General features: G+C 42.0%; 1 protein-coding gene across 1 annotated transcript in view; it reads left to right on the forward strand.

Annotated features, from left to right (window-relative positions):
• The window catches only part of PAMR1 (peptidase domain containing associated with muscle regeneration 1), a 105740-nt gene that overhangs the window by 2845 nt on the left and 76430 nt on the right, over positions 1-26465 (forward strand). Inside the window, exon 2 of the mRNA XM_007943306.1 lies at positions 22023-22199. Coding sequence (XP_007941497.1) covers positions 22023-22199 — 177 coding nt within the window. The remainder of the gene's footprint in view (positions 1-22022; positions 22200-26465) is intronic.

The raw sequence follows: 26465 nt of genomic DNA on the forward strand, positions 1-26465 counted from the left end.
AAGATAATTTGAAGCACAGATATTTAGTGGGCAGAAGCAGCCAGCTGAGAAACGCAATGTGGAAAGCAAGCAAGGCGGAAAGAGTGGCAAGAAAAATTAGCTGTTAGTTTATAATGGGATGTGCTAGTAAATTCCAAGGAGGCAGCTCTCAAAATTGGGCCTTCTTGGCAGGGGTAATCATCAAGAGGGAGTTCCCCTAAGATATACTCTCTGAGAGCTTCTGGCTTCTCCAACAGGAAAATAATTTAATGGTGGCATCATGGATTTTTGAAACTGGGAGGGACCTTGGAGACTATTTATTCTGAGTCTCTCAATTTCAGAGGACAGTGACTTGAAAAATCTAGCTAACTTTTAGTCATTGACCTAAATACTCTACATGCATTAATTCTCAGGCCACTCTAATAAGGTTGCCATTAGGTGCTGCAAGTCAATTTTGACTCGTAGTAAACCCTCGTGACAGTAGAACTGCCCCGTAGGGTTTTCTAGGTTATAACCTTTTTGAGAATGGGTCATCAGGTCTTTCGTGCAGCTGCTGAGTGGGTTCAAACTTCCAAACTTTTGGGTAGCAGCCTAGTTGAAATTGACTTGAAGGCACATTCTAACAAGGTAATATTATCCTGTTTTACAGATGAGGTTCAGAAGGGTTCTGTGATCTGTTTGAGGTGAACCTGGGGTGTGTAATTCCTAAGCCCAATCCCACCTGTTACTTGGCTTCCTTAAACTCACACATCTAGTAGACTGATCTGTGATGCTGACACACATTTATCTTTGCATGGTTTTAGGAGACACATGAGGAGGGGGAGGAGAGCCTTGCTTGTCCCAATTTTTCTACTTCTGTAGTGATACCACCTTGGAAACCCCAGGAGGGATCACTATGAGTCAGATGTGACTCAACAGCAGTGAGTTTGGTTTTTTGGTTTATTGACCCAGTATAGGAGCTCTGGTGGCATAGTGAGTAAAACATTTGACTGCTAACCAAAATGTTGGCGGTTTGAACCCACCAGCTGCTCCTCTGGGAGGAGATGAGAGAAAGATAAGGCAGTCTGCTTCCATAAAGATTTATAGCCTTGGAAACCCTATGGGTAGTTCCACTCTGTCCTAAAGGGTCACTATGAGTTGGAATCAACTCGATGACATTGGGTTGGGTTTATTGGCCCACTGGTGACCAAATATGACAAAGAGGGAGAGTGCAAAGCTGAAGGACTGCAAACTGACAGCCTTCGGGCCAACAGTCTTATAAAAGTATTTAGTAGGACATATTTAGTAAGACCCATTTTGAGTCTGAATGTGCTTGGGAAGGCTGCGTCCTCTCTATGGTCTGACACTCCACCTCTCAACCCACATATTTGTTACTTGCTGATCCCTACTGGCATTTGAGATTTTGATCTCCAGTTCCTGAGAGTGTAGGAGTAGCAGGGGAGAGTGAAAGAGAGAGGGTGGAGGGCTGAATGCCGAACAGGGAAAAATGTAGTGAGTCTAATTCCTAAGGATTAATTGGCTGAAAAGACTTTTAAAAGCAGAAAACATCTAATATATTTTTAAGTTGATACATACATACATATATATATATATATTTTAAGAACATAATCTCACTTCTATATGTGATCTTCAATTCTTTGGTAAAATGTTTTACTCTCATGAATGCCCATGAGAGTGAGCTTTTGGTGAAAACTGAGGAAGAAGCTGGACATAATATCTGGATCACTAAGCTATGGACAAAGACAGCAGCTTGGGACATGGGAGGTCAGAGCCAAGGATGCCCTAGAGCATGCAAGTCCCTTGGGGATATCCAGACATTTTGGAAGGCTGTGGAGTGGCATGACCTGAACTGTTGTTGTTGTTATGTGCCGTCGAGTCAAACCCGACTCATAGCGACCCCTCCTTGGGTTTCCGAGGCAGTATCACTACAGAAGTAGGATTGCCTAACCTTCCTTCCGAGGAGTGGCTGGTGGGTTTGAACCGCCAGCCGTCTGGTTAGCAGGCAAGTGTCTTAGCCACTATGCTACCTGAACTGTAGGCTTGACTTAATCTTATCTATGTAAGACAGACATGGCTGAGATAATGGTGTTTGGGGAGCCTAATGGCTGGACTTCAGTCAGAAAATTATTTCTATCTGACCCACTGGGGGTGACCAACCCTGATGTAAGGGTTGCCTTCCCTACCTTCCTCCCCTTGAGACCAGCTCCAGAAGCTGCAATTGATTTGGGGTGTGTGCAAATTGGGAAAGTGCCATTTTAATGATAAATGAGGGAAGTTTATCCTCTGCTTTCCCCACATGTATAAGGACCTGCCATCCTCACTCTATGGATATTTGAAAGTCATGAGAGCTCAGCTTCCCTGCTCTTGTGTTTTATTTTAAAGGAAGTACATGCAGGGTTTACATTTTCTAGCTCCTGAATTCCAGGGTAGAGGGACCAGATGCCTGCTGGAACATTGAAAGCTACCAGATCAGTGGCAGAAAATCTATCAGATTCCAAGCCTGGTGCATGTCTTGTAAATTCTGTTTGTCATTCATCACAAGATCTGGGCCAAAGCATTAGTTGTATAATGAGGAGAAAGAAGTAAAATATGTAGGAGAAACCAAACCTCATTCATACCTGTAAACAAAACCACACATGACAAGCAGAGATTTAGAGTTGGCTAGGTATATTCCACTCTCTTAATGCAATGTGCCTTTCTACTACCCCTCACCCAACTTTACACCTCTTATTTTTCTAGGTTGCAGTTATCTAAAACAAGTGCGTAGCCCAGGTGGGTTGAGAGCAGACTAGGTAGAAGGCACACAGCGCCAACTGTGGGAGCCTCCTTGAAGGAATTTCCATCCTTTCATATCTCAGGGACATAATCTGAAGTTTGGCCACCTAAATAACTTACTGAGTTTGTGGCATATGCTTTGTGGTTGTTAGTTGGCATCAGGTGGGTTCCAACTTGCAGCAACCCTATTGTATAACAGGATGAAATGGTACCTGGTCCTGTGTCATCTCCATGGTTTTTGGTGTGTTTGAGTCCGTTGTTGTGGCTATTTTGGCAAACCATTTCATTGAGAATTTCCCTTGCAGTCGCTGACCCCCTCCTTGACCAAACATGATGTTCTTCTCCAGTGATTAGTTCCTCTTGATGATACTTCCAAACAAAGTGAGTTGACATCTTGGACCATATCCTGTGATCCATAGGGTTTTCACTGGCTAATTGTCAGAAGTAGCTTGCCAAGCCTTTTTCCCTGCTCTGTCTTAGTCTAGAAGCTCTGCTGAAACCTGTCCACCATGGATGATCCTGCTGGTGTTTGAAATACTTGGAGAATAGCTTCCAGTTTCATTCCTCCATGCAAGTCATCACAGTATAACAAATGGACAGATGGGTGGTGGTCTATGTGCTTTACGTATTATTTATTTAATCCTTACAACAAACCTAATGGGTAAGCACTGTTATTATTCCCACTTCACACATGAAAGAACTTAGGCAGAGAGAGTTTTAGGACTTGCCCAAGTGATCTAGCTGGGCAAATGATGTCTGTATTTTGAATGCATGCAGCCTGGTTCCATAACTCATTCCCTGAAACACTGCATAATGTTGCCAGTCAGTAGCAAGTCAATTATGGTACATCTGCTGGCTGTATTTGCACTGAAAAAATACTACTACCATGGTGGTAGGAGCTCTGGTGGCATAGTGCCTAATGCATTTGACTGCTAACCAGAAGGCTAGTGGTTCAAACCCACCAGCCACTCCTCAGAAGGAAGGTTTCATAATCTACTTCCATAGTGATACTGCCTTGGAAACCCAGGGAGGGGTTGCTGTGAGTTGGGATCTATTCGGCAGCAGTGAGTTTATCATGGTGGTAGAGAATAAATCTGGTATCCCTTGGACATTTCAAGTGCTCAGACTAACCTAAGACGATTCATGTGCCCATGTCTGTGGAGGCAGAGTGGACAGGGAAAAAGATCAGAGTTACCAGTAGCCTCAGTGGGACCACCTGGAACCCAAGATGAGCCATTCTCTAAAGGAAATAGGGGTGCTAGGCAGACCAAACACCTAACCAATTTCCAGAACATCTGTCCCAGTATAATGCATCTCACTCTGACTAGACCTGGAAAGTGAGAATTTATTTATCCCATGGCTCAACTTTCATAATCAAAATAATGTATCTGTTGGCAGAAAAACTAAACAACCAAGCTCACTGCTTTCGAATCAGATCTGACTCAAAGCAACCCCTCCTGGGGTTTCTGAGGCAGCGTCATTACCGAAGTAGATTGCCCAATCTTCCTTCTGAGGAGTGGCTGGTGGGTTTGAACTGTCAGCCTTCTGGCTAGCAGTCAGATGCCTTAAGCATTAAGGACAGAATATTATTCAGTAATGAAGTTCAGCCCTGACACTCTGTAGCCCTGCTCCTTTATGGATTTGTTCTCTCAAGATCATCAATGTTTAAACTCCTAGGCCATGGAATGGGAGGAGCAGGCCTGGGGTGAGTAGGGGAAATTTTTTTTTTTTCTTTTTTGGCATAACACAGTTGATGGATATTGCAGGGGATGAAGACTCTGTCCTCTTTCCATTAATACCAAGATAAGTTTTACTGTTTATTTTAACCTTGAATAAGGTCTACTTTCTACTAGACACCAGTGTCCTGAGTCTTATTGCAAGTGGTTCATAGAAGTGTATTTCTTGCCTAAGTAACAGATGAAGACACCCATTTCAGTTACCATTCTGTCTGCCTTTATTCCTGCAGCCTGGGTGTCTTTTTCCCCACCCTCTCTGAGGTTCTGGCTGTCTGAGAGGATTGAGTTAGTGGTTTGGCAAAAGTATCTAAGTAGAATCTAAGTGTAAGTAGAAGTCTGGTCAGTCTGTTTGGTGATTAGGAAACCAGGGCTGTGTTGCCAGAACAGAGCAAGGAATACATTCAGGCAACTGCAGGTCATGGGGAGACAGTGATTGTCTTCATAAGCTAAATTCATGATCAGTTAAAAAAAAAAAATCCAGCCAGTTGAACAGAAACAGTCGATGGATGAGAGTTGTTGGCCCAGTTTGCATCAAATCAAATGAATTGTTTAAGGACTCCAAGGAATGAAAATGTCAATGTTTTAAAAACCCAGTTCCACTTCTACTTACTTCATAGTATTCCTTTGAAGGAGGTCAATTAATCCTCCATGTCATGGAACCTTTCCTCAGGAGTCAAGAGAGTTATGGGTTTTTGGTGAGGAAAGACTGAGACCTCTTGGGACAAGTTGCCTGAGCTTAGTTTCTGGCTGGTAACGTACTCCCTTATATTCCAGATTGCCCTTGGCTTACCTGGATGCATTCAGAAGGGGAGGGGTCTTGGCAGGGTAGTAAAGGATGTTTATTGCAAGTTCTCTTTTTCTGGCTTCTTGCCTTCCACTGCAGGAGATGCCTGCTTCCAAATGGGTACTCAGCCTCCCTTCTGTGTAAGCTGCCAACCCATTTGTATACTAGAATGGGCGAGCTTCTCAAGCCTTTATGAAAATGAAGTATAACCTACAATAAACAAAAATATTCAGCAATAATGGACCCAGTGGATTCCTTCTACTGTACGATAGAGACTCCAAAGGTCATAGCTGGAGACATTTCTAATATCAGTCTTTGTCACGAATAGTATTTACTTTGGGAATCATGGGGATACCACATGTGTCACCATATTCATACTCATGAATTCATTCAGCAAACTTTGTCAAGCACTTAACCAGGTCCAGGTGCAATCTTAGGTGCTGGGGATTCAGTGACAAATAAAGCAAAGTTCTTGTCCTTGAGGTGCTCACAGTCTATTGGGAGAGGTGTGGTCCAGTCTGTCATTTCACAAAGTGGCTTTTATTGAACACTAATTCGGGGAGATATTTAGCAGCAAGCAAACAAAACACAGGAATGTATGATGAATTTAGATCTAGGAGCTGTGGAGATTAAGTATGCACGAAGCTTATTGTAGATTCTGCAAAGTCCAGCAGTAAAGCAAGCTGTTATTAGCATTCTCCAGAGTTACTTGACCACAGAACCTTTTTTCACATAATACCTTATACCATCCAGAGGAATTAGCGTTCCATGGAATACAGTTTGGAAAACCCGGGTTTCTTGCCCATAATGAATAAAACATTAGTGATTATCTCACCATTACAGAGGAGAGGGGAAGAAGGGAATTTGAAAATAAGAAAAAAACAAAACATGGGCTTCTCTTCAGACTTTTGCTGAGGTTCAGGCAGGAAGTCTGACATCCTCATCACTTAACACTCATGGCAATGTTGAAGGAACCATGGAGATGATGGCATGTCTATGTTGCCATGAGAAAAATCCTCACCAGCGCCGACCTGAATATTTCATCAGGAAAACTCATTTCCTGTATTCAAGTTGCTTAAAGCAGTGTGGTTGGTCTGTGATTAAGGGGCACACTGAGGTGTGAATCCGATTAAGGTGCACCCATAGTGCTGTGACAGTTCTGGGTGGTGGAGTAATAATAGCCATGACTTGGCTGCTACCTTAGCTTTCTAGTGCTGCCATAACAACAACAACAAACAACAACAAACAACAGTACAAATGGGAGGCTTTAAAAAACAAAAATTTATTTTCTCACCATTCTCGAGGCTAAACAAGTCCAAATCAGGGTCTCCGTCGTGTTGATTCTTTCTGTAGGCCTCTCTCCTGATTTCTGGTGGCTGCTGGTGACCCCTGGTGCTCTTTGCCTCTAGGTGGATCCTCACATGGCATCTGTCTTTCCCTTGCGTGTGTCTCTGCATCTGTTCTGCTGTTTTTATCAGACATCATTTGGAAGTGATTAGGTTTCGGACCCACCTTATTCTGGAAATATTTCATTAACATAACAAAAGAACATCCCTATTTCTAAAGGTCATATTTATAGATATAGGAGTTAGGACTTCAGCATAAATTTTGGGGGGACCCAATTCAATCCATAAAAAATTCTAATCCATAACAATTAGACTGTGTCCATGGTGTCATGTCATGCTGTCTCCTCTTCAAAACTAGGGTGAATATTTGATCATCCCTCTAATATTTAGGGGTGCTGAGTCCAAAGTTCATCATCACTAATTACCATCCTTCTTCTAGCATTGCTTCCCCCTTGTCTTCAGTCTTTGTTATTTACGCTTGTGCTTGCCAATAGCTTTGGTAAAGCCCAGTCACCGTGACCCTGATTTGCACAACCTGGAAGTGGTTTGGGCTGTTTACATTGGGGCTGTATCCAATAGAGATAGCACATGAGTTTGAATGAGTTTGAGCTGCTCATTGACCCTTTACTTGATGTTTCTGTGACCAATATATTTTTTTTCTTTCCTGCCTTTGCTAAATATTATTCTTGTTGTCATGCAACACAGTTTCTGCCTTTTCTCTCTGCCCAGACTTGTTGCAGATTGGATGACACAGCAGCAATTGGTGAGGAATAAAACCAGCTGTTCCACTAAAGAGCATTCCACTGAAGTGGTAACCCATGACATTCTCAGCAAAGATTTAGCTCCCATTTACAGGATTTATGGGATTCATCTTTGATACAGTTATCTCAATATAGATGTGTTCAAGTTTGCATATGCATGCATGTAAAGGAATAAAAGAGTAGATGTATATACATTTGTGTGTGTGTATATGTATGGTTGTATGTGGATGGGATGTAGAGTATTTTGTTTTCAAACATGACTTGTTTTCTTGGGCAGGCTAGATAACCTCTCTAATGTAGCCTTATCCTCTTCTCATCTGTAGGCTGAAAGTAATAGTGTTTATGTCATAGATTTATTGCAGGTATTAAATGAGAAAATCCATTTAAAATGCTTAGTATTGTGCTTGGCAAAAAGAGACTACTCAGGAAATTAGTCATCTCCTACTCCTTCCTTCAACTTTTACAAGGGAATTGAGAAGGAGCTGGGTGTTTTCATCTCGAGTAGGATGTCAGTTACATGGTCTTCTAGAGGTCTGCTTGACCTCAGTCCATCCTGTTTGTCTGTGACTCTGTGTCAGAAAAACAAGCCCCTAATGATTCACCATTTGTGAATCTCCTGGGATTTGCTTTCTCCCAGTGATTTTATCCATGGAAGGAAGACTGAGCAACCCACTTCCGTAAAGATTTACTGCCTCAGAAACCAGAAGAGGGTTGCTATGAGTTGGAATCGACTGGATGGCAGTGAGTTAGAGTTTTGTTTGTTTGTTTGTTTTGATTTTATCAGGCACCCCCTTTCTAGCCTTAGGGGAATGCCTTCCACAAGATGTGCTTTAGCGTCTCTGTATTTGAAAGAGGACTAAGAACAGATTTTCGCAGGCACTGAGGAGACATGCCTTATAGAGTAGGTGACTCTGGGTCAATGACTTTACATCCCAAAGTCTGAGGGCCCCATAAAAGCCTACATTCTAAAGAAGAGATGTTGACACCTGTTGTGAGTAAGGATGGAGCCAGCCAGGAATCCTCAGGAAAAATAAGTTTCCTTTCATCTTGTTCTAACTTGTGGAGCTGCAGGAGGTGCCTGAAGCTGCCGTAAACTCAGGGCTTAGAGATCCATCAGACATACCATTACAAATACATCATTCTCCTTCAACATCTCTCTACACTTGACATCTGTTGTTGGCCAGCTGCCTGTGGTAGGGGGAAAATCTGCCTTCTGTCTGGCATCAGTGAACCTAGGTTGTGAAGACAGTAACGTTAAATCTTGAAGGTCTTGACAATATGGTGGCAGACCAATACCCTTGCGTAGCCCTAAGTGCTATGATTCAGGAAGAATATTTTGAAGTGTGGGAGACTGGGATTAATTTATGGAATTCCTGGATCTAGGGAAATCCAGATTGGATTTTTTAGAGCATAGTTTAAGTTTTATTATTTTTAATATAAGCATTCTAATGCTTTTATTGCTGTAATTTTTGCTGAGTTTTATTGCTAAGAACTTTTAGATGAACCATTTTATTAAATTATTTTTTCAGTAACCAGTGCTAATAAAAAATAGATGTATTCAGCTCATATTCCCGACATTTGAAATAAGCCAGAGCAGCTGTCCTTCAAGGATTTCCAGCACCACAGTTGTTGAGGATAATGGCAATTGGAGACTCCCCCAAGATGCTAGAGTTTGGGTATTGCTCCCTTGGTTAAGGATGTAGAATTGCTATTTGTAAAGAGAAGCCGCAGGAAGTGAGGTATGTCCTATTTAATGTTGTCTAAAGAGAGGGAATCATGAGAAGAGACTAGAAAAGAAGCAAGCAGAGGAACCCAGAATGCCAGATATAAACAGGAGTAGACTACTTGGCAATGCCATGCATGTGTGGGCCTCTGGAGAAGACATTGTTGCTCATGCTCTTTGCTTTCATAGCCATCTGTGTCTTAGCCAAAGATGTAATGACATTTATTCTGCAGAGAATAATGATTGTTGTTGTTGGGTGCCTTCAAGTTAATTCCAACTCATAATACCCCTATTGGACAGAGGAGAAATGCTCTGTAGGGTTTCCTAGGCTGTAATCTTTATGCAACCAGACTGCCAGGTCTTTTCTCCTGCACAGTGGCTGGTGGGTTCAAAGCACTGATCTTTTGGTTAGCAACTGACTGCGAAACCATTGCTCCACCAGGGGTCTTTAAAATAATCCCTGAGAAATAAATATAAATAATTTTTTTTTTTTTTAAAGCCCCTTCTGCCCGTTGTCTTCTAAATTGCAGTAATTATAATCCCACCAACCTACCTCCACCCTCTTTAGGCTTTGGGGAAAGTGCATGGCAAAGTGATTTTCAAGCAGTATAATAGACTGGCTTCATGAGCCTGGACCCAGAGTGAATTCCAGAAGGTCAGAGTCCCATTCAAGACGAGTAAGAAGTCAGAGTTACTATTTTTGATCTTTAGACAAGTGGGAAGCAAGAACAAATACTAAGTACAACTTTACATGGGATAGATGGAAGGAGAATTTTTGATAAGGTGTCCCCTAGAAGTAGTGAAAGCAGCACAATATAGGGTTGTGGCTTTCAAAGGAGCATGCTTGTTTGGAAGGCAGAGACTTAGACCTCACCCCAAGGGAGTTGGAGGACATAGGTCTAGACTGGAATCCAGGAATCAGCATCCCAGGTGGTTGTGATGCTGATGGTCTGGGGAGGTAGTAGATGAGAACACAGCCTTTGATACACACATTGACTAAGTCCTGACTGTCACTAACTATGTCCTTGTTTCTTCACATATAAAATGTGAGGTCACAATGTCATTATGAGGACTAAATGAAATAACTCATGAAAATCACTCAATATGATGCCTTACTTATAGCATGCTCTCAGCATATTGTTTTGTTGCCATTTGGAATCGTGGATGATCTGAGAACCAGACCAAGCATAGTGGTTAGGTACTCTGACTCTGGAACCAGACTGTCTGGGTCTCTACTACTGTGTGATTTGGGGCATATTATTGATTTCTCTGTACCTCAGTTTCTTCCTTTGTAAAATGGGCATATTCATTGTACCTATATTATGGGATTGTTGTGAGAATTAAATGAGTAAGTATAGGCGAAGAACGCTAGAACAGTGTTTTGCAAGTAGAAAGTGCTACAAAGGTGTTTGCTATTATTATTATTTGAAACAGACTATTAGTCAACATTTTGTGTGATATCAGAGTACAACAATATCTTCCCTAAACTCTTCTTTGGTGTCATTATTAGAAGCAGAGCCCTGTTCTAGATGGACTATTGATGTGACCTCGAGTATAACTGACAATCTTAAATGCAAAGACAGTAATAACACCTGATGTCTATTCAGTACTCTGCAGGCCTCTTTACTTTCATTAGCTCTTGTGTTCCTTATTACGAAGATGAAGTATAATTATCCACATTTCCTAATGAGGAAACTAAGGTGCAGAGAAGTTAAATGACTCACCCCAGGCCGCTGATATCTGGTGGAGCCAGGACTCAAATGTGGGCAATCTGATTCCCTAGCCTGACTACTTCACCAGTGCTGCACCCCTTTTCTTAATCTGTAAAGGCCAAGGTGTGAGTTCTTGAGAGTCTGTGTTACATGTTGGAAAGAACAAGACTTTGACTCCAGAAAGAGCTGGCTTCTGATCTTTCTTCTTTCCCCTGAAAGCTCTGTAACTGGGGCAATTTATTTGCCCTCTTTGTTCCTCAGTTTTCTTGTTTGCTAAGTGATGAAAGTATTACCTACTTTGAAGGGTGGTTGTGGGGATTAAATGAGCTGGTATATGCCAAGGGCTCAGATGGCTCCTAGTGGGTACTGGTGTCCAGGGAGCATAGCAGAATTAATAGTCAGAGCATGGGACAAGGTGCTATAAGGCAGTATAAGGACAGAAAGGAAGTGACAAATTGATTTTTGTCCTGTGTCCCCACAGATGTACGTGATGCTAAAAACTACATTCCCAGGGGATGCATTGAAACTTTTCTCATTTCTGATATCCCAAGCAGTGATGGAGGCCTAGACTCTCCAGTCATCATTATCTCATTAACAAGAGGGTCTGCGAGAAGGGGAAGATAAAGGTCACTGAGGTGGGGAATCCATCCCGGCTGGGACTGAGGGTCACTTGGTCACAGGATGGCTCTCAGACATGTCAAGACCTAAAGGCTTAGGAGGAGACATGGAGTCATCAAAGTCCCAAGTAAGCATTCTGTCAGCCCTGATTCAGTCCCATCATTCCCACCCGGACTTTGCCTGTCTGTCATCGGCCCCATGGACTCTGCAGTCAGACCCTCCAGCTGTCAAGAGAGCTGGGTGCTGGATAGATGTCATGAAGGGGAGCTGAGACAGCACAACAGGAGGCGGGCAGACAAGTGGCCCACTGCCTAACTTCATGTCTTTCTGATTCATATTTCCTTTTTTTCTCCCACTGGTCTCATATGGTTTATAAAATGGCAAAACAGTAAAAAACTCAGTAAAAAATTTAATTAAACATGGTCAGATGGGAGGACTGTGGGACTTTTGGTGGACATGAAAGTTCTAACTTCAGGGAGGTGTGGGCACATCATAAAAGTGCTTTTCTTTGCCACCTTCTGGGGTGGTCTTGGCTTGGGCCTTTAGTCTGACAACAGATGTTTTGATCAGGTACAGAACAGGCTAACCATTGTTTTCATACAGTGTCCCCTGAGCCTTTTCAGATTGGACATAACAACCATCGTAACATATTTCCTTAAAATACAGTGTTGAAAACATGACACTTTGTCATGGAGATTACGCTAAGGGGATATAATTGTTTCTTCTGCCTGTCTGCAAAGTTAAGCCCCTGACATTTGAGAGATTAAATATTTCTCCATCTTTTCAGCAGTGGAAATAGATTGGCCTTAAAGCAAACTGTCAAGCTGGTTAGGAACTATGCAAAATGATGATGACAATGACATTGCTGCCAGCCAATGTTCTTTCATTCATTCACTCATTCACCAAAGATGTGAAAGTTTACCCTGTTCCCATTGGTCAGCATTGCTATCATGGCCTTGGCATTCCCATTGGTCAAACAGGACTAAGTCATTACATGTTTTTCCAATGTGAATTCTGGAAGAACCAGAGCCAATCCAATATAACTGTACTTCCTCTTCTGAATAGAGGATACCAGGATGGCTGTCCCTCACTGTGGCATCTGAGAGAAGGGGTTGGGCAAAGCTCATGATGTCAAAGCCCTTTGTTGCTCACCCTGATTAAAAAAGTATGTAGGTGTGTGGAGGCACTTCATACATAGGACAATTCTGCAGTAATTTAAAATTCCATTTGAAGACAATTCAATGTCAAGGCAAAAGGCCCATGATATAAGTAAAGGAAAAAATAAAAAAGCAGTTTTCTGTAATAAAACATCCTGAGCGGAAAGAAAAATCTGTGTATGGATGTATCAATATATCAGCCCATATCCCTACTCCAGCCACTATCAAGTGAGTTCTGACTCATGATGACACCATGTGTGTCGGAGGAGAACTGTGCTCTGCATGGTTTCAATGGCTGAGGTTTTTGGATGTAGATCTCCACATGTTTCTTCTAAGGTCCCTCTGGGTGGACTAGAACCTCCACCCTTTCAGTTAACATCCCTGGGTGATATAACTCCATCCATACCTACACGTGGGTATATATCAACATTGAAAGAAATAACTTGAAGGATACATACCAACATGTTGAGAAAATGCTGAATGCTTCTGAATTTTATTTTCCAGACCTTTCACCAAAAACATTTCTTTCAAATAGAAAAAGTATACTGTTTTATTCAAGAAAGATCTAATGGAAGAATTAGTGATGTACAAAGTGTGTGGCACCCAGAGGTCTGACAGCTCAACGTTGCTTATGTGATTGCAGTCATGCGGCTGACCTCTCAGGTCTTGGAACGGGTTTATTTGAGTTTGACTCCCTGTTGAGAATTTGCATTTTCACTCCAGATACATTGAATCAGAATCTACATTTTAACAAGATTCCCCAGGCAATTCTTACATATACCTAAGAAACATTTGGGGATCTATAAGAACCGTCTGGGGATTTTGTTAAAATGTAGATCCTGATTCAGTGTTTCTGGGGTGGAAATGCAAATTCTTGACAGGGAGTTGAAAAAGGATGGACTTCTGTGAAGCCCTGGTTTATCTCAAGGTGATGCTGTATGAATTCTTTGTCCTTTATTTCCTTACTTAATTTCCTGGGGACCCCTGACAAGATAAAACTCACCTGTTGCTTTTATAAGACTGCCTTTAAATATGAAAAGCAAAGCAAAGTTTCCTCCATCTCAGAAGCTGACAAAGCTAGAAATAGTCCAGCCTATTTTCTCCTAAGCATCAGGCCTTTTTCACCTCCTGCCCAGTCCTAGCATTCAGTGGACTTCCCTGTTCCCCTAGAGTTAATTCCCTGAAAATCTTCTTTGGCATATCTCTTTGCTTCAAGAGACAGGACCAACTCTTCCTTCCTGGACCTTTTCCTCGCTGGTAAAGTGAAAGGGTCAGACTAGATGATTTCAGCTTAAATGTGTTGCCTACCTCACTGTGTCATTTTCAAGATTAAATTCCATTAAGACTATAAAAGTACTTTAGCTAAAGAAATGCTAAAGTGCCTTAATACACATATGTGAAAACATTCAGAATTTTCTATTGCTATTGATGTTTGTCTAATCCTAGTTTCTGGAATTAGAACTTAATACCATATTGAAATTCCCTGAAATTTGTACAGCTAAAGCCAAATGACATGTGCCCTTTTCCCAAATGCATTTCTAATAAATGGAGGGAAATAAAAAATCCAGGAGTTTGCTTTTGTCTGCTTATTATGTTTTTAATCTCTTCTGCTGGTCAATGTTAAATATTTCTGACTAGCATATTTCAGTTATTTCTGACATTTAAATTTTGATACCACATTTCTATCTCTGCTTAAGGTAGGGTATAGAGAGGAATAGTGAACTTGTCAGACTAAAGAGGACGGGGTCAAGTTATGAAACCCTCAAAACCATCACCTCCACCCATCAACTCTATATTCCTTGGAAGGGGGCTTATCTTTGTGCAGTGTAGTAAATTACCTGCTATGGCTCTTCTAGCCAAAAGTCTTTGTAAACTCCTTGGTGGAATTTGCTGTGAGCAATGGAGTAGCTCCTGATTGTTAATGTTATCCACCTGGGGTATTTTTGTTGCGAGCAGCACAAAGTAATCTTCTGGGAAGTTTGCTTTCTCTCAGGTGTATAGAATTCTGATATTAGGATTGGTTAGTTGACCACTCTGCCAGGCTCAAAACGAGCCTTCCTAGAGGTAGAATAAATCTCTCACTGCCAGCTGGGAGATGCAAGAGACGTGTGCTGCTGAGAGAGAGACTGAGAGACATGCACTGCTGGGAGAGAGACTGAGAGAGACTGCTGGCTGAGAGACGGTGGGCTGAGAGAGACTGAGCGTGTTCCTGAACTTGAATTGTAGCCTGTTGCTTCCCTAATAAACCCATAATCTGAGTTCTGTGTGGCCACTGCAGCAAATTATCAGACCCAGCAGAGAGGTGGTGGGTGCTGCGGGAGGAACAGTTGGTGTCAGGGCTGGAGGGAGGAGGCATGTCTGACCTCGCAGGGATAGGCCTTGGGCTACTGATGGTGATTCTGTCTTCCTCTTGTGGGGTTAGAGTAGGTCAGAAGATGTGGCCTCCCTGCCCCTTTAGCACTTTGCAAAGTACTTTCTATGATTTTTTAAACTTCCCTCAGAAATTATTTGAGAGCAGTAGGTGTGGTTTGGGTTTAACATGTGAAGAGTCTCTGGGTGGTGCAAAGAGTTAATGAGCTCAGCTACTAATCCAAAGGTTATAGTCCATCCAGAGGCATCTCAGAAGAAAGGGCTATTGATCTACTTCAAAAAAAATCAGCCATTGCTTGGGACCATAGTCACAGGTGACATCAAGCTCAATTGGCATAACATACTACAAAAAACATTGTTCCACCTCCTACTTTGGCAAGTAATGACTGGGATCTTAAAAGCTTGCAAGCAGCCATCTAGATGCAACGATGGGTCTCTCTTTAGCTAGAGCAAAGAAGAATGAAGAAAGGCAAAGCTTCATGGAAACAATTAGTCCTAGAGGCTGGTACACTATGTGATCCTCAGCCTATATAACTATGAGACCAGAAGAACTAGATGGTGCCCAGCTACCACTGTTAACCACTTGGAGGGGACCTATATAGGAGATCCTGGATAGAGAGGGAGAACTAGGTGGAACAAAACTCAAAATCATTTGGGGAAAAAAAAAGGAGGGGGCCAAGTTTGCTGGTCTGATAGAGCCTGGTGGAACCACTGAGACTATAGCCCCTAGCTGCCCTTGAGGTCTGGAATTGAACCCACACCTGTGGCTTCCAGCCAAACAAAAGACAGGCATGTAAGTTGAACATTTACCTGAGGTAGATACACTCCTTGAAGAGAACAATCATGGGAGAAAGAAGAGCTGTTTATGCCCAGGGAGACAGCTCAGGGGGAAGGAGTGCATGGAGGGATGGACACAGGGAAGAGGTAACTGTGGGGAGGAAGTGGGAGAGGAGCTGTTGCATTGTGGTAAATTGTAGTCAGTGCCATGAGACAAAGTGTATGTGAACTGCTGTATTGAAAGTATTTGCTCTGTAAACTTTCACCCAAATCACAATAATAATAATAATAAAAATCAGCCATTGAAAACTCTATGTGACACAGTTATACTCTGACACATATGGGGTCACCTTGAGTTGGAATCAATTTGACAGCAGCTGGTTAGTTAATAATGTGACATCCATAGATTCAGTGCTAATGTTTCTTCATGGCCATACATCCATCCTCATGGCATTCTAAATTTTCCTAATCATTGTTCATAATTTTATATTCAAGTACTTGGTCCTTCAATGTCTGCACCTCTTCTAAACTGTGAGCTCTGTGAGGGTAGGGCAGGTTGGTATCAATTTTATTCTCCTTTGAATCCTAGCCTCCTGCCTAGAACATACCTGGCACTCAACAAATACTTATAGAATGAAAAGAATGAATAAATTCATTCACCCTCTTGGCATTGTTCTTGGTGGGAAAACTAAGGCACAGAATAGTTAAATGATTTGCTGAGGGTTAAGCTTTCTTTTGAGAAGACAGTATTTTACTTTCTAATTGCTACTGTAACAAATTACCACAAATTTAGTGGCTTAAAATAGCACAATTCTTATCTTACAGTTCAGAAGTTGGAGACCAGAAGTTTGAAATGAGTCCTGTTATTGTTGTTGTTAGATATTTTTGAGTTGGTTTCAACTCATGGCAACCTTGTGTATAACAGATGAAACATCACCCAGTTTTGTGCCATCATCACAAGCATTGCTATGCTTGAGCCCATTGTTGCAGCCACTGTGTCAATCCATCTGGTTGAGGGTCTTCTTTTTTGCTCACCCTCATGATATCCTCCAGGGATTGGTCTCTCCTGATAACAGCTCTGGTGGCGTGGTGCCTAAGGTATTTGACTGCTAACAGAAGGCTGGCGGTTCAAACCCACCAGCCATGCCTCGGAAGGAAGACTGGGCAATCTACTTCTGTAGAGATACTGCCTTGGAAACCCAAATAGAGATACAGCCTTGGAAATCCAAATAGAGATACTGCCTTGGAAACCCAAGGAGGGGTTGCTGTGAGTCCGAATCAACTTGATGGCAGTGAGTTTGGCTTGGTTTTTTGTTTTTTGGATAGCATGTCCAAAGTAAGTGAGATGAAGCCTCACCATGCTTGCTTCTAAGGAGTATTCTGGCTATATTTCTTCCAAGGCAGAGTAGTCTTATGAAATGAGTCTTAAGAAGTGAAAACCAAGATCACTGTAGGGCCATGTTCCTTCTGGACGCTCAAGGGGAGGATCCATTTCCTTGCCATTTCCCGCTTCTAGAGGCTTCTGCATTCCTTGACTTGTGGCCCCATCCTCCATCTTTCAAGTACACCACTCCAACCTCTGCTTCCATTGTCAATCTCCTCTGTCTCTGACCCTTTTGTCTCCTTCTTATGTGGACCCTTGTAATTACTTTGGGCTTGCCTGAATAATTCAGGATCATCTTCCCATTGCAAGGTCCTTAAATTAGTCACATCTGCAAAATCCTTTTTACCCTGTAAGTTAACACATTCACAGTTTCTGGGGATTAGGACATGGACATCTCTGGGGTATTATTATTCTGTTGACCATGTACAGAATCCTTGAAAAGTTGCTGGCTGGCAGATAGAGTGTAGAAAATGGATTTCTCTGCATCATTTTCTTCAGCTGAGATGATGCTATGCTCTCATCTATGATATCGTGAACACGTCTATGTACCTACCTATAAAGTTAATATAATGGGCTAAGGAAGGCAGAATTGGAATTCTTATTGACACAGAGAGAAAGGCCAAAGAAAATGTTTTTAGGGAATTAATTTCTGAGTAAGGAGCCCTGGTGGCACTGTAGTTACACACTCCATTGCTAACCAAAAGTTGTGATTTGAACCTATCAGCTGCTCTTCTGGAGAAAGATGAAGCAGTCTGCTTCCATAAAGTTTATAGCCTTGGAAATGTTGTGTGGGAAGTTCTACTCTGTCCTATAGGGTCACTATGAGTCAGAGTTGACTTGATGCCAATGAGTTTTTGCTTTTGGTGGTTCTGGGGTAAAAGAGAGGCCTACAGAATTCCAGTGCTGGGCAGGAGGTGAGGAAGCCCACTGCTGAGGGGAAACAGCCTGGGCCAGTTCTCAGTTTTGACAGCTACTGGAGTTGAGCAAACCTTACTTAACCTTCCATATTTAAGTACAAAATCTTCAGGAGCCCTGTTGGCATAACTGTTAAGTGCTCAGCTGCTAACCAAAAGATTGATGGTTTGAACCCACCCAGCTGCTCTATGAGGGAAGGACCTGGTGCTCTGCTCCTATAAAGATTACAGCCTAGAAAACCCCATTGGGAAGTTCTACTCTGTTATATGGACCCACTGTAAAGTTTGGTTTCATTAGTTGAAATCAACTTGATGGCACCTAACAATAACAGCCACATTCTATAACTGCCTTCCCCACCTCCAATCAATTTGTGCAAAAGTTCTTAACCAAAAAAAAACAAAACAAAAGTCACTGCTGTCGAGTCGGATTCGACTCATAGCGACCCCTCCTTGCAATTCCGAGGAGGTATCACTACAGAAGTAGATTGCCCAACCTTCCTTCCAAAGAGTGGCTGGTGTGTTTGAAGCACCAGCCTTCTGGTTAGCAGTCAAATGCTTTAGGCACTACGCCATCAGAGCTCCTTCTTGGAATCTAATAATTCATTCATTGATTAAGGACAAAGTCTCATAAAAGCTGCAACTGAATTTTACCTTGTCAATGCCCCATGTGAGTTACTAGTTTCATAAATCCTTAGAAAGCCTACAAGGATGTAGTGCATGGTTTAGAGTGAGTAGAGGGAGGGGATGAGACATGAGTACCTCATCTTACAGACATTTCTGCTGTTCAGAGATTGAGAGAGAACATGGGGATAGACGAGGCGGGGGCTGGACCTGAGCGTATAAGGCCAAGGCGGGAACCTGAATCAACAGTCCCAGAAACCTCACAGATGGAGAGAATGGGCTTTGACCTCAGCAAATCAGGGGCTGAAGCCAGCTCTCCTAGCTCAGGCTCTCCACTGGACCCACTGGAGACATTTGACTATTGAGGGGAGAGTAGCTATAGACTTAAGGCTGTATTCATTCAACAAATATTTACCAAGTGCCCTGATGAGCCAGGTCCTGTCCTAGGAGCTGTAAGCAAGTTAGATGTGGTTTCTACTAGCTTGTGGTCATCTAAGGGAGACAAACAGTAAGCCAGTAAATTAAAACAGAAAACACTGTTCATCCAGGCAACATCAGAAATGCGGGGAAGCTAGGCATTTCACTAAGTCATCCCAATGTTTTCACATGAAGGGCTCACAGAGTACTGGGAGGCAGAACTGCAGTGACCACATCATGTGATCTGTGCCAACTGCCCATCGGGGGATCTTTGCTTGTCCACCACTGTTTGTGAAAAAATGAGAAAAAAATAAGTACATTTTTTCATAAATTAAATCTATTAAATTTAAGGAACTATCCCTTATTGTACAAGTTGCTCCTTTCAATAAAACTAGAATATTTTTATGCCCCGAGACTGAGAGCAGATGGTGATCATTTCTTTAAGTGGCTCTACTTGGCAAAGTAACAGTGATCAACATCATGTCTGAGTGGTGCAAACATTTAACACATATGGCTGCTAACTGAAAGGTTGGAGGGTTGAGCCCACCCAGAGGTGCTTCGGAAGAGTCTTGTGATCTACTCAGGAAAAATCAACCATTGCAAACCCTAAGGAGCATAGTTCTACACTCACACATATGGGGTCTCTGTGAAGTGAAAGTGACTTGGTGGGAACCAGTTAACCCTGTGTCAGTCCTCCAAATTTGGTGAGGAAAATGTCAAATTAAACTGTGAAATTTAAGACTTTAAAAAGCCACCACAAGTGTTAGAATAGGCTTATATGGGCCTACAAAGCATTTTGGGGGTCCCTGCCTGAGGTTTCTAGGGAAGGCTTTGCTGGGACCTCCAGTTTGCATTCTTCCTCAAATATCTGACCTGTTCTACCTCAATTGTTGGCTTTGTAAAAAATTTTAGAAATGAAGTCTGGAAACTAAGAAGATCCAGTCAAGGCCAGAAGGTTTGTTTCTTAGTCTAGGTTCCTCTGGGGAACCTCAGACTAATTCCTCCCATAGATTTTTCCAGATGGCTTTTCTTTTTCATTTACTTAAGGTATATTAAATAAATAAATATAGGAAAAGAAAAAAAAAAAATCCCACCCAGAAAGAATACCTTTTTTTTTTCTCACGGGAAAGAACTCTTGGTTCTATTTTAGGACTGAATGAAGCTCTGCTAATGAGTTTACCCTGGTAAAACATTGAAATTCTCCCAGACATACTAATTAAGGTACTTTTTGTCTTTTCTGTTGGTTTTAGCTTTGAAGATACCATGAGAAAGGCATGCTGTGAAATAGAGGAGCCAAGTTTGGAGGGAATGAAATAGTTCCTACTTGGCAATTAGCATTACACTTGAATGGCCTAGTGTAGAGAGTGGTCTCTGAACTGTTTGTATGACCCACATGCCTAGACTGTAATGTGTGCTTGTACAGTTGAATGCCCTTCCCCTAGAGTTGTACAGTGTACAACCTATGTAGCTGTAAACAGTGGCCCGATGCACCCTGACAAAAATAGACATGAGCATGGGTTCTGTATTCATTTCCTAGGGCTACCCTAAACAAAGCACCACACACTGGGTGGTTTAAAACAATAGAATTTCATTCTCTCACAGTTCTGGGGGCCAGAAGTCAAAAATCGAGGTGTCGCAAGGCCATGCTCCCTCTGCAGGCTCTAGAGAAGTTTCTTTCCTTGCCTCTTTCTTGTTTCTGGCGGTTGCTGGCAGTCCTTGGCGTTCCTTGGCTTGTCGTTGCATCATTCCAATCTCTGCCTCTGTTGTTACATGGTGTTCTCTCTCTGTGTCTCTGTCTCTCCTCTTCTTCTAAAGATAACAGTCAACTAGAGTTAAGGGCCGACCTAATCCAACATGACCTCATCTTAACTAATTATATCTCCAAAGACCCTATTTCCAAATAAGAGTACATCCCAAGGTTCCAGGTGGGTATGAATTTTGGGGAGACACTATTTAACCCAGTTCAGACCCCTAAGAGAGTATGCTTGTTATAAATTATGTGACTGTTCTGTCATCAATCCACCTAAGTGGATATATTAGAATATAAGTATAACACCTAATTGATATATTAGTAAATAATGATTTATATCCTCTTTCAAGATAAAAAAAAAATGAAATTGAATAGCAGTTATAACATGTTCCATCTGTATTAGAAAGGATGGTTTTGAGCACTCTTTGGAGGTAGGAAAACTGTACTTTGGAGATCTTGCCTAGGAAAAATTCATATGAATTTTCTTTATCATTCAGGCATAGCAACACATTTGTTGTAACATGTTCTGGTTACCTAGTGCCACTCTGACGGGAATATATACTGTAAATGGAATGGCCTTAACAAACAGGAGTTTATACTCTTACAGTTTGGAGGCTTTAAGTCCAAGTCAAAGTGCCAGGCTCTAGGGCCTGGGTGAAAGCCCCTCCTCTTGGGGTCCAGCTCTCCCTCCTACTCCCGGCCCACTGGAGCTAGAGGCATTTCTTCACTCAGCTAGCTGCTGGCTGCTAAGGCTGAGAAGCTCCAAGATTGACAAGTAAAAAGGCACAGTCCTGATGTTACCAAACCACACAGCAGACCATTAACTTAAGTCCACTGTAAATCCCAAGGTTGGCAGAACATAGCAGGCTCCTGAGCAATGACATGGCTACATGCGGGTCCAAGTATGCCATAGGCTCAAGATCATTCCCAAGGCTTCTCCTTGTATACAGGAAGCAGACCACATCCCAAAGGCAGCTACTCAGCTGCTTGTGGTAGATCCCACCATGGAGCTGATTGCCAGTCTCTTCATGGGGAGTAACTACCACCAGCTGCCCAGCCACTCAACCAAGCCCAGCCAAATTGACACACCAACATAACTACCACATAACACAAGAATGCTTCTTAGCAGGACAGTACCTGCTAGGACTTCCCACTTCTGCCAGGACCTAGGTCCTCATCTGCTGGTTTTCCATTTCAGAGTACACAGTAATTAACGAAGCCTGCCCTGGAGCTGAGTGGAATATCATGTGCCGTGAATGTTGTGAATATGATCAGATTGAGTGTGTCTGCCCTGGGAAGAAGGAAGTTGTGGGTTATACCATCCCCTGCTGCCGGAACGAGGAGAATGAGTGTGACTCCTGCCTGATTCACCCAGGTGAGTGTGAAGTGGGAGACCTCTGGTTGCCCTAATGTTGTCTGAGGTCATGAAGGAGAATACAGGTGAGCTCAGGTGATTAAACACCTGGATTCTGGGAGGCAGCCATCAGGGGGCTGTGGTGCCATGATGATTAAAAATGACATAATTTAGCTTGTTCTAGCTGTAGTCAAAGGAATTTGAGGCATTTGTTCTCTTTTCAGTGTTAAGCTTATAAAGCTGTGAATTTATCCACTCATTCATTTAACAAACATTGATGAAATAGCTGCTATGTACATCAGGTAGTGGGAAAACAGTGATTTTTTTTTAAAAAGACACATTCTCAGTACTTACAGCCTGGTGGGGAGATGGAGAAGAGAACAACAATGACAAAAAGAAAAAAAAAAGCCAAACTCACTGCCATTGAGTCGATTCTGACTCATTCTGACTCCCTTTGGGTTTCCTAGGCAGTAAATCTTTATGGAAAAGATTGTCCATCCTTTTTTCCTCAGAGTGGCTGGTGGGTTTGAACTGCCAACCTTCCGGTTAGCAGTCAAATGCCTTAGGCACTACGCCTTCATAGGCAGCTACAATACAGTATGGTTAAGTACTAAGATGGAGACACATAAGGTACCATGGTAACATGGATAGGGAGAGAAAGTAAGGAAAGACTTACTAGAGGAGGTGTTGTGTGTGCTGAAGATGGAGGCAGAAAACTGAAAGGGTTGAAGGTCAAACCAGAGGGGACAGTGTGTGCTAAGGCCCTGTGGCAAGAGAAAGCACGGAGGTTAGGGAATTTGCAAGTAGCTCAGTCTGGGTGAGGAATTTGTGTGCACGTGCATGTGTATGTACATGTGATGAGAGAGATGGAGAGAGATAGAAGAGATTAAGAAAGAGCCATCTAGAGAAGACAACAGGGACCAGATCCTGTAGCGTTTTGTAAGTCATGCTATGAAGATTGGGCTATATCCTGAAGATATTTTGATGAGATTGAAGATCTTTCAGTGAAGTGGTAAAAGCAGGTTTCCAGCTTAGCTACAGTGTGGAGAAATGACTGGAAGAGAGGCAAGATCAGAGGCAGGAGAGGGATAGTGGGGACTTTACTGAAGACAAAGAGAGTTGGAAGGATTTGGGGCTATTACAGAGAGTGGAATGAATGGAGTGGCCAGCACTTTGGATTGGATGTGGAAGGAGAGGGAAGGGAAGAGCAGGGGCAAGGATGATGCTCTGGTTTCCGGATTGCACACTGGGGAGCTGGTTCCTGTGATATGAGAGAGGCTTTGGATGAGATGAGGCTCCCCAGGTTATCTCGCCTTTTCCTTCGCCTTTAAATCAATCTGAATTCCTCCCTGCCCATGCCCACCAGCCACTACTATAGACAGGATAATGATTATTTAACAATTGCTGATTTGATAACCTCTCTTTAGTGTCTGTTTGAGTGTGGCCATTGTGGACACTGAACCTTGTGCTAAAGAAGTTATTTCCAGTGTGATCAACAACTCATTAAACTTCTTGACACTTCTTTGTTTTCTGCCCTACACTTCTGACTTTTTCCCAGGGGCATCTTACCTTTTCCCTTCTAGGCCAGGTCACAAGATTTTCCAGTACGCTTTCACTGGGCTCAAAGGGTATCAAAAGTATTCTTTGGGAATTTTCCTCATTTCTGTATTCCCCTCTTTTTAAAAAACACATCAGTGCCAGAAACCTTCTTTCTCTCATGGAAAGCTCTAGAATAGGAAAGAAAATGGGGTACAAGTATGTACATGTGATATTTTAACCACATCCCTTCTTGGAAGAAAGTAATGGTGAGCTTTAAAACAGGAGTATTCTCAGAATGATGTTTATACATTTAATTTTAGAGAAGAAACCCACTGCCCAAATTCCCTGATGGATGCATGTGGTTAGCAGGAAACAATTGAGTAATTCTCCCAAACTTTCCCAGAAAATGTTGAGAGCTAAGCCAGGACTGTCAACTAGGGACCCTTTGCAGTGGTATAAAAGTCTTTAAATGATTTTCAAGAGACTGTTGGGGTGAAAGTGAGGCTTTGGTTTTAGGAGATGTCATGGAGGCTATTTGACAGATAAGACAACTTAATCAGGGGTGCTGTATGCTTCCTATTGCCTCACATAGGAGGCACACAACATCTGCAGTCCCCCCTTGAGTGATGCCAGAAGTTGGTGGATCTCAGTAGTGAAGAAATGTCCCACATCTACTGTCTGGTTAAGAAATATAGGCTAGAGGCTTCTTTTTGTAAAACTAATTTTCAGAATAGTGAGTTGATGCCCCAGCAACTATCAGTGGTTAGCAAAGAAATGTGTGTGTGTGTGTGTGTGTGTGTGTGTCATTATGAACTCAAGAGTTTTGATTTATGTACTTTAATCCATTGCAATCACTATATATTTTAATGTACATATTGTCCCATCTTAGAACAGTGGGAGCCCCTTCTTGTTAGCTTCTGTGTCATTGTGACATGATTACATTGGTCTATTTTTGCTTCTTTGATTTCTTACAAGACAATACATTTCAGGCCCTTCTTGTATATTACTTACCTCAGATCTGGAATCAGCCACTTCTCCAAGTTACTTTGGTTTGAGACCACAATCTGGGCACTAGACATATTCTTGGCTATCAGGCTGTCATTGTTACTAGTATTTTTTTTTTTTTAAAGTGGATCTTGCATTTTTTTAAGAATAACAAAATAGTAAGTTGATGCTGATAGTCAAGTTCAAATGCACTATTACAAGATTGTTTTGGTCTTTGATTTTATGTTTGTATCTCATTTCTCTCATGCTGAAACTCTGTTTCCTAATAACCTACTCGCTTATTTGCTTTATTCTATAATATAATATTATAACATAATTGTGCAAAATAACAGTACCACTGTTAGTACTAACAATGAGACTACTAAATGAAGTTAGATTTCTTTGTGGTTATTTTTGACTTTAGAATATATCACACTAGGTATGTACAGTCAAAAATACTATGTTTTAGGGTTACTCAGTGTAATTTCTTTCTCTGTGGTTTCATGCTATGTATTTTACCACATAGGCTTATTGGTTCTGTCTTCTGTATTTCAAAAAAATGTACACATATATTCATGTTTCCTCCCCCTTCTTGTACAAAAGATAGCACAGCATAATCACTATTAACCACCTTACTTTTTTTTTTCTCTTAACAATATGGGCTGGAGATCATTCCATGTCAGTTCATAGCTTTTTCTTCATTTCTCATCACAGTTGCATATAACTCCATTATGAGGATTATCATAGTTGATGAACATTTGGTTTGTTTCCAGCCTTTTACTATTATAAGCAATACTATAAGGAGCTTTGGTGGCACTGTGGTTAAGGCATTAAGCTGCTAACCAAAGAGGTCAGCAGTTTGAACCCACCAGCCACTCTGTGGGAGAAAGATGAGGCAGTCTGCTTTGGTACAGATTGAGAGCCTTGGAAACCCTATTGAAGTTGCTGTGAGTTGGAATCGGCTCAATGGCAGTATGCATAGTGAAGACGACAGTGAAAAGCCTTGGACAGATGTCATTTAGTATTTTTGCAGTGTATCTTTGGGGTAGATTCCTAGGAAAAATGATCGGTGGGTTAAAGGGAGAAGTAATTTTGCCAGCCTTGTCCCATTTTTCTCCATATATTTTGCATTCACACACTAGGAGTGTTTGTTTTCCCAAAGCCTTGCAACAGAACGTGTGTCAATGTTTTGCATTTTGGCCAATCTCATAGGTAAGAAATGGTATCTTAGTATTTTTAGTTTGTATTTCTATCATTACAATAAACATTGCTTTCTCTGTGGTGGTGGCCAAGGTTTATAGCAGGATCAAGGTCAGGGAGGATGAGTGGAAGGAGTATGGATGGTGACTTCCAGAAGTATCTGATGCTTTGTGATGGCAGCAATGGCCCCCTCACTAGACCCTTTTGCTACGTGGTTTATTGCATTCTAGGCTGTGTAGCTCTGAACTTGATCCTTTGGCCCTTCTGTCAATTCTCTGGGCTGCCTAGTATCATCTTAACCACCAGGCTGGTTTATTTATTTATTTATTTTACTTGGTGAAAACATACATAACATGACATTCACCAACATAACACTTCCATATTTACAGCTCAGGGACACTGATTACATTTTTCATGTTGTGCCATCATTATTGCTATCCTTTTCCAAAATATTCCACCACCTATTAGCATAAACTCAATCCTCCCCAAACAAAAGCTTCCCCTTTCCCCCTCCCTCCCACCTCTGGTAGCCACTAGTAATCATTGCCATATATATATATATAT

The sequence above is a fragment of the Orycteropus afer genome, unplaced genomic scaffold (assembly GCF_000298275.1).
Source record: "Orycteropus afer afer isolate SDZICR_OR568_19922 unplaced genomic scaffold, OryAfe1.0 scaffold00103, whole genome shotgun sequence".
NCBI classification, from domain to species: Eukaryota; Metazoa; Chordata; class Mammalia; order Tubulidentata; family Orycteropodidae; genus Orycteropus; species Orycteropus afer.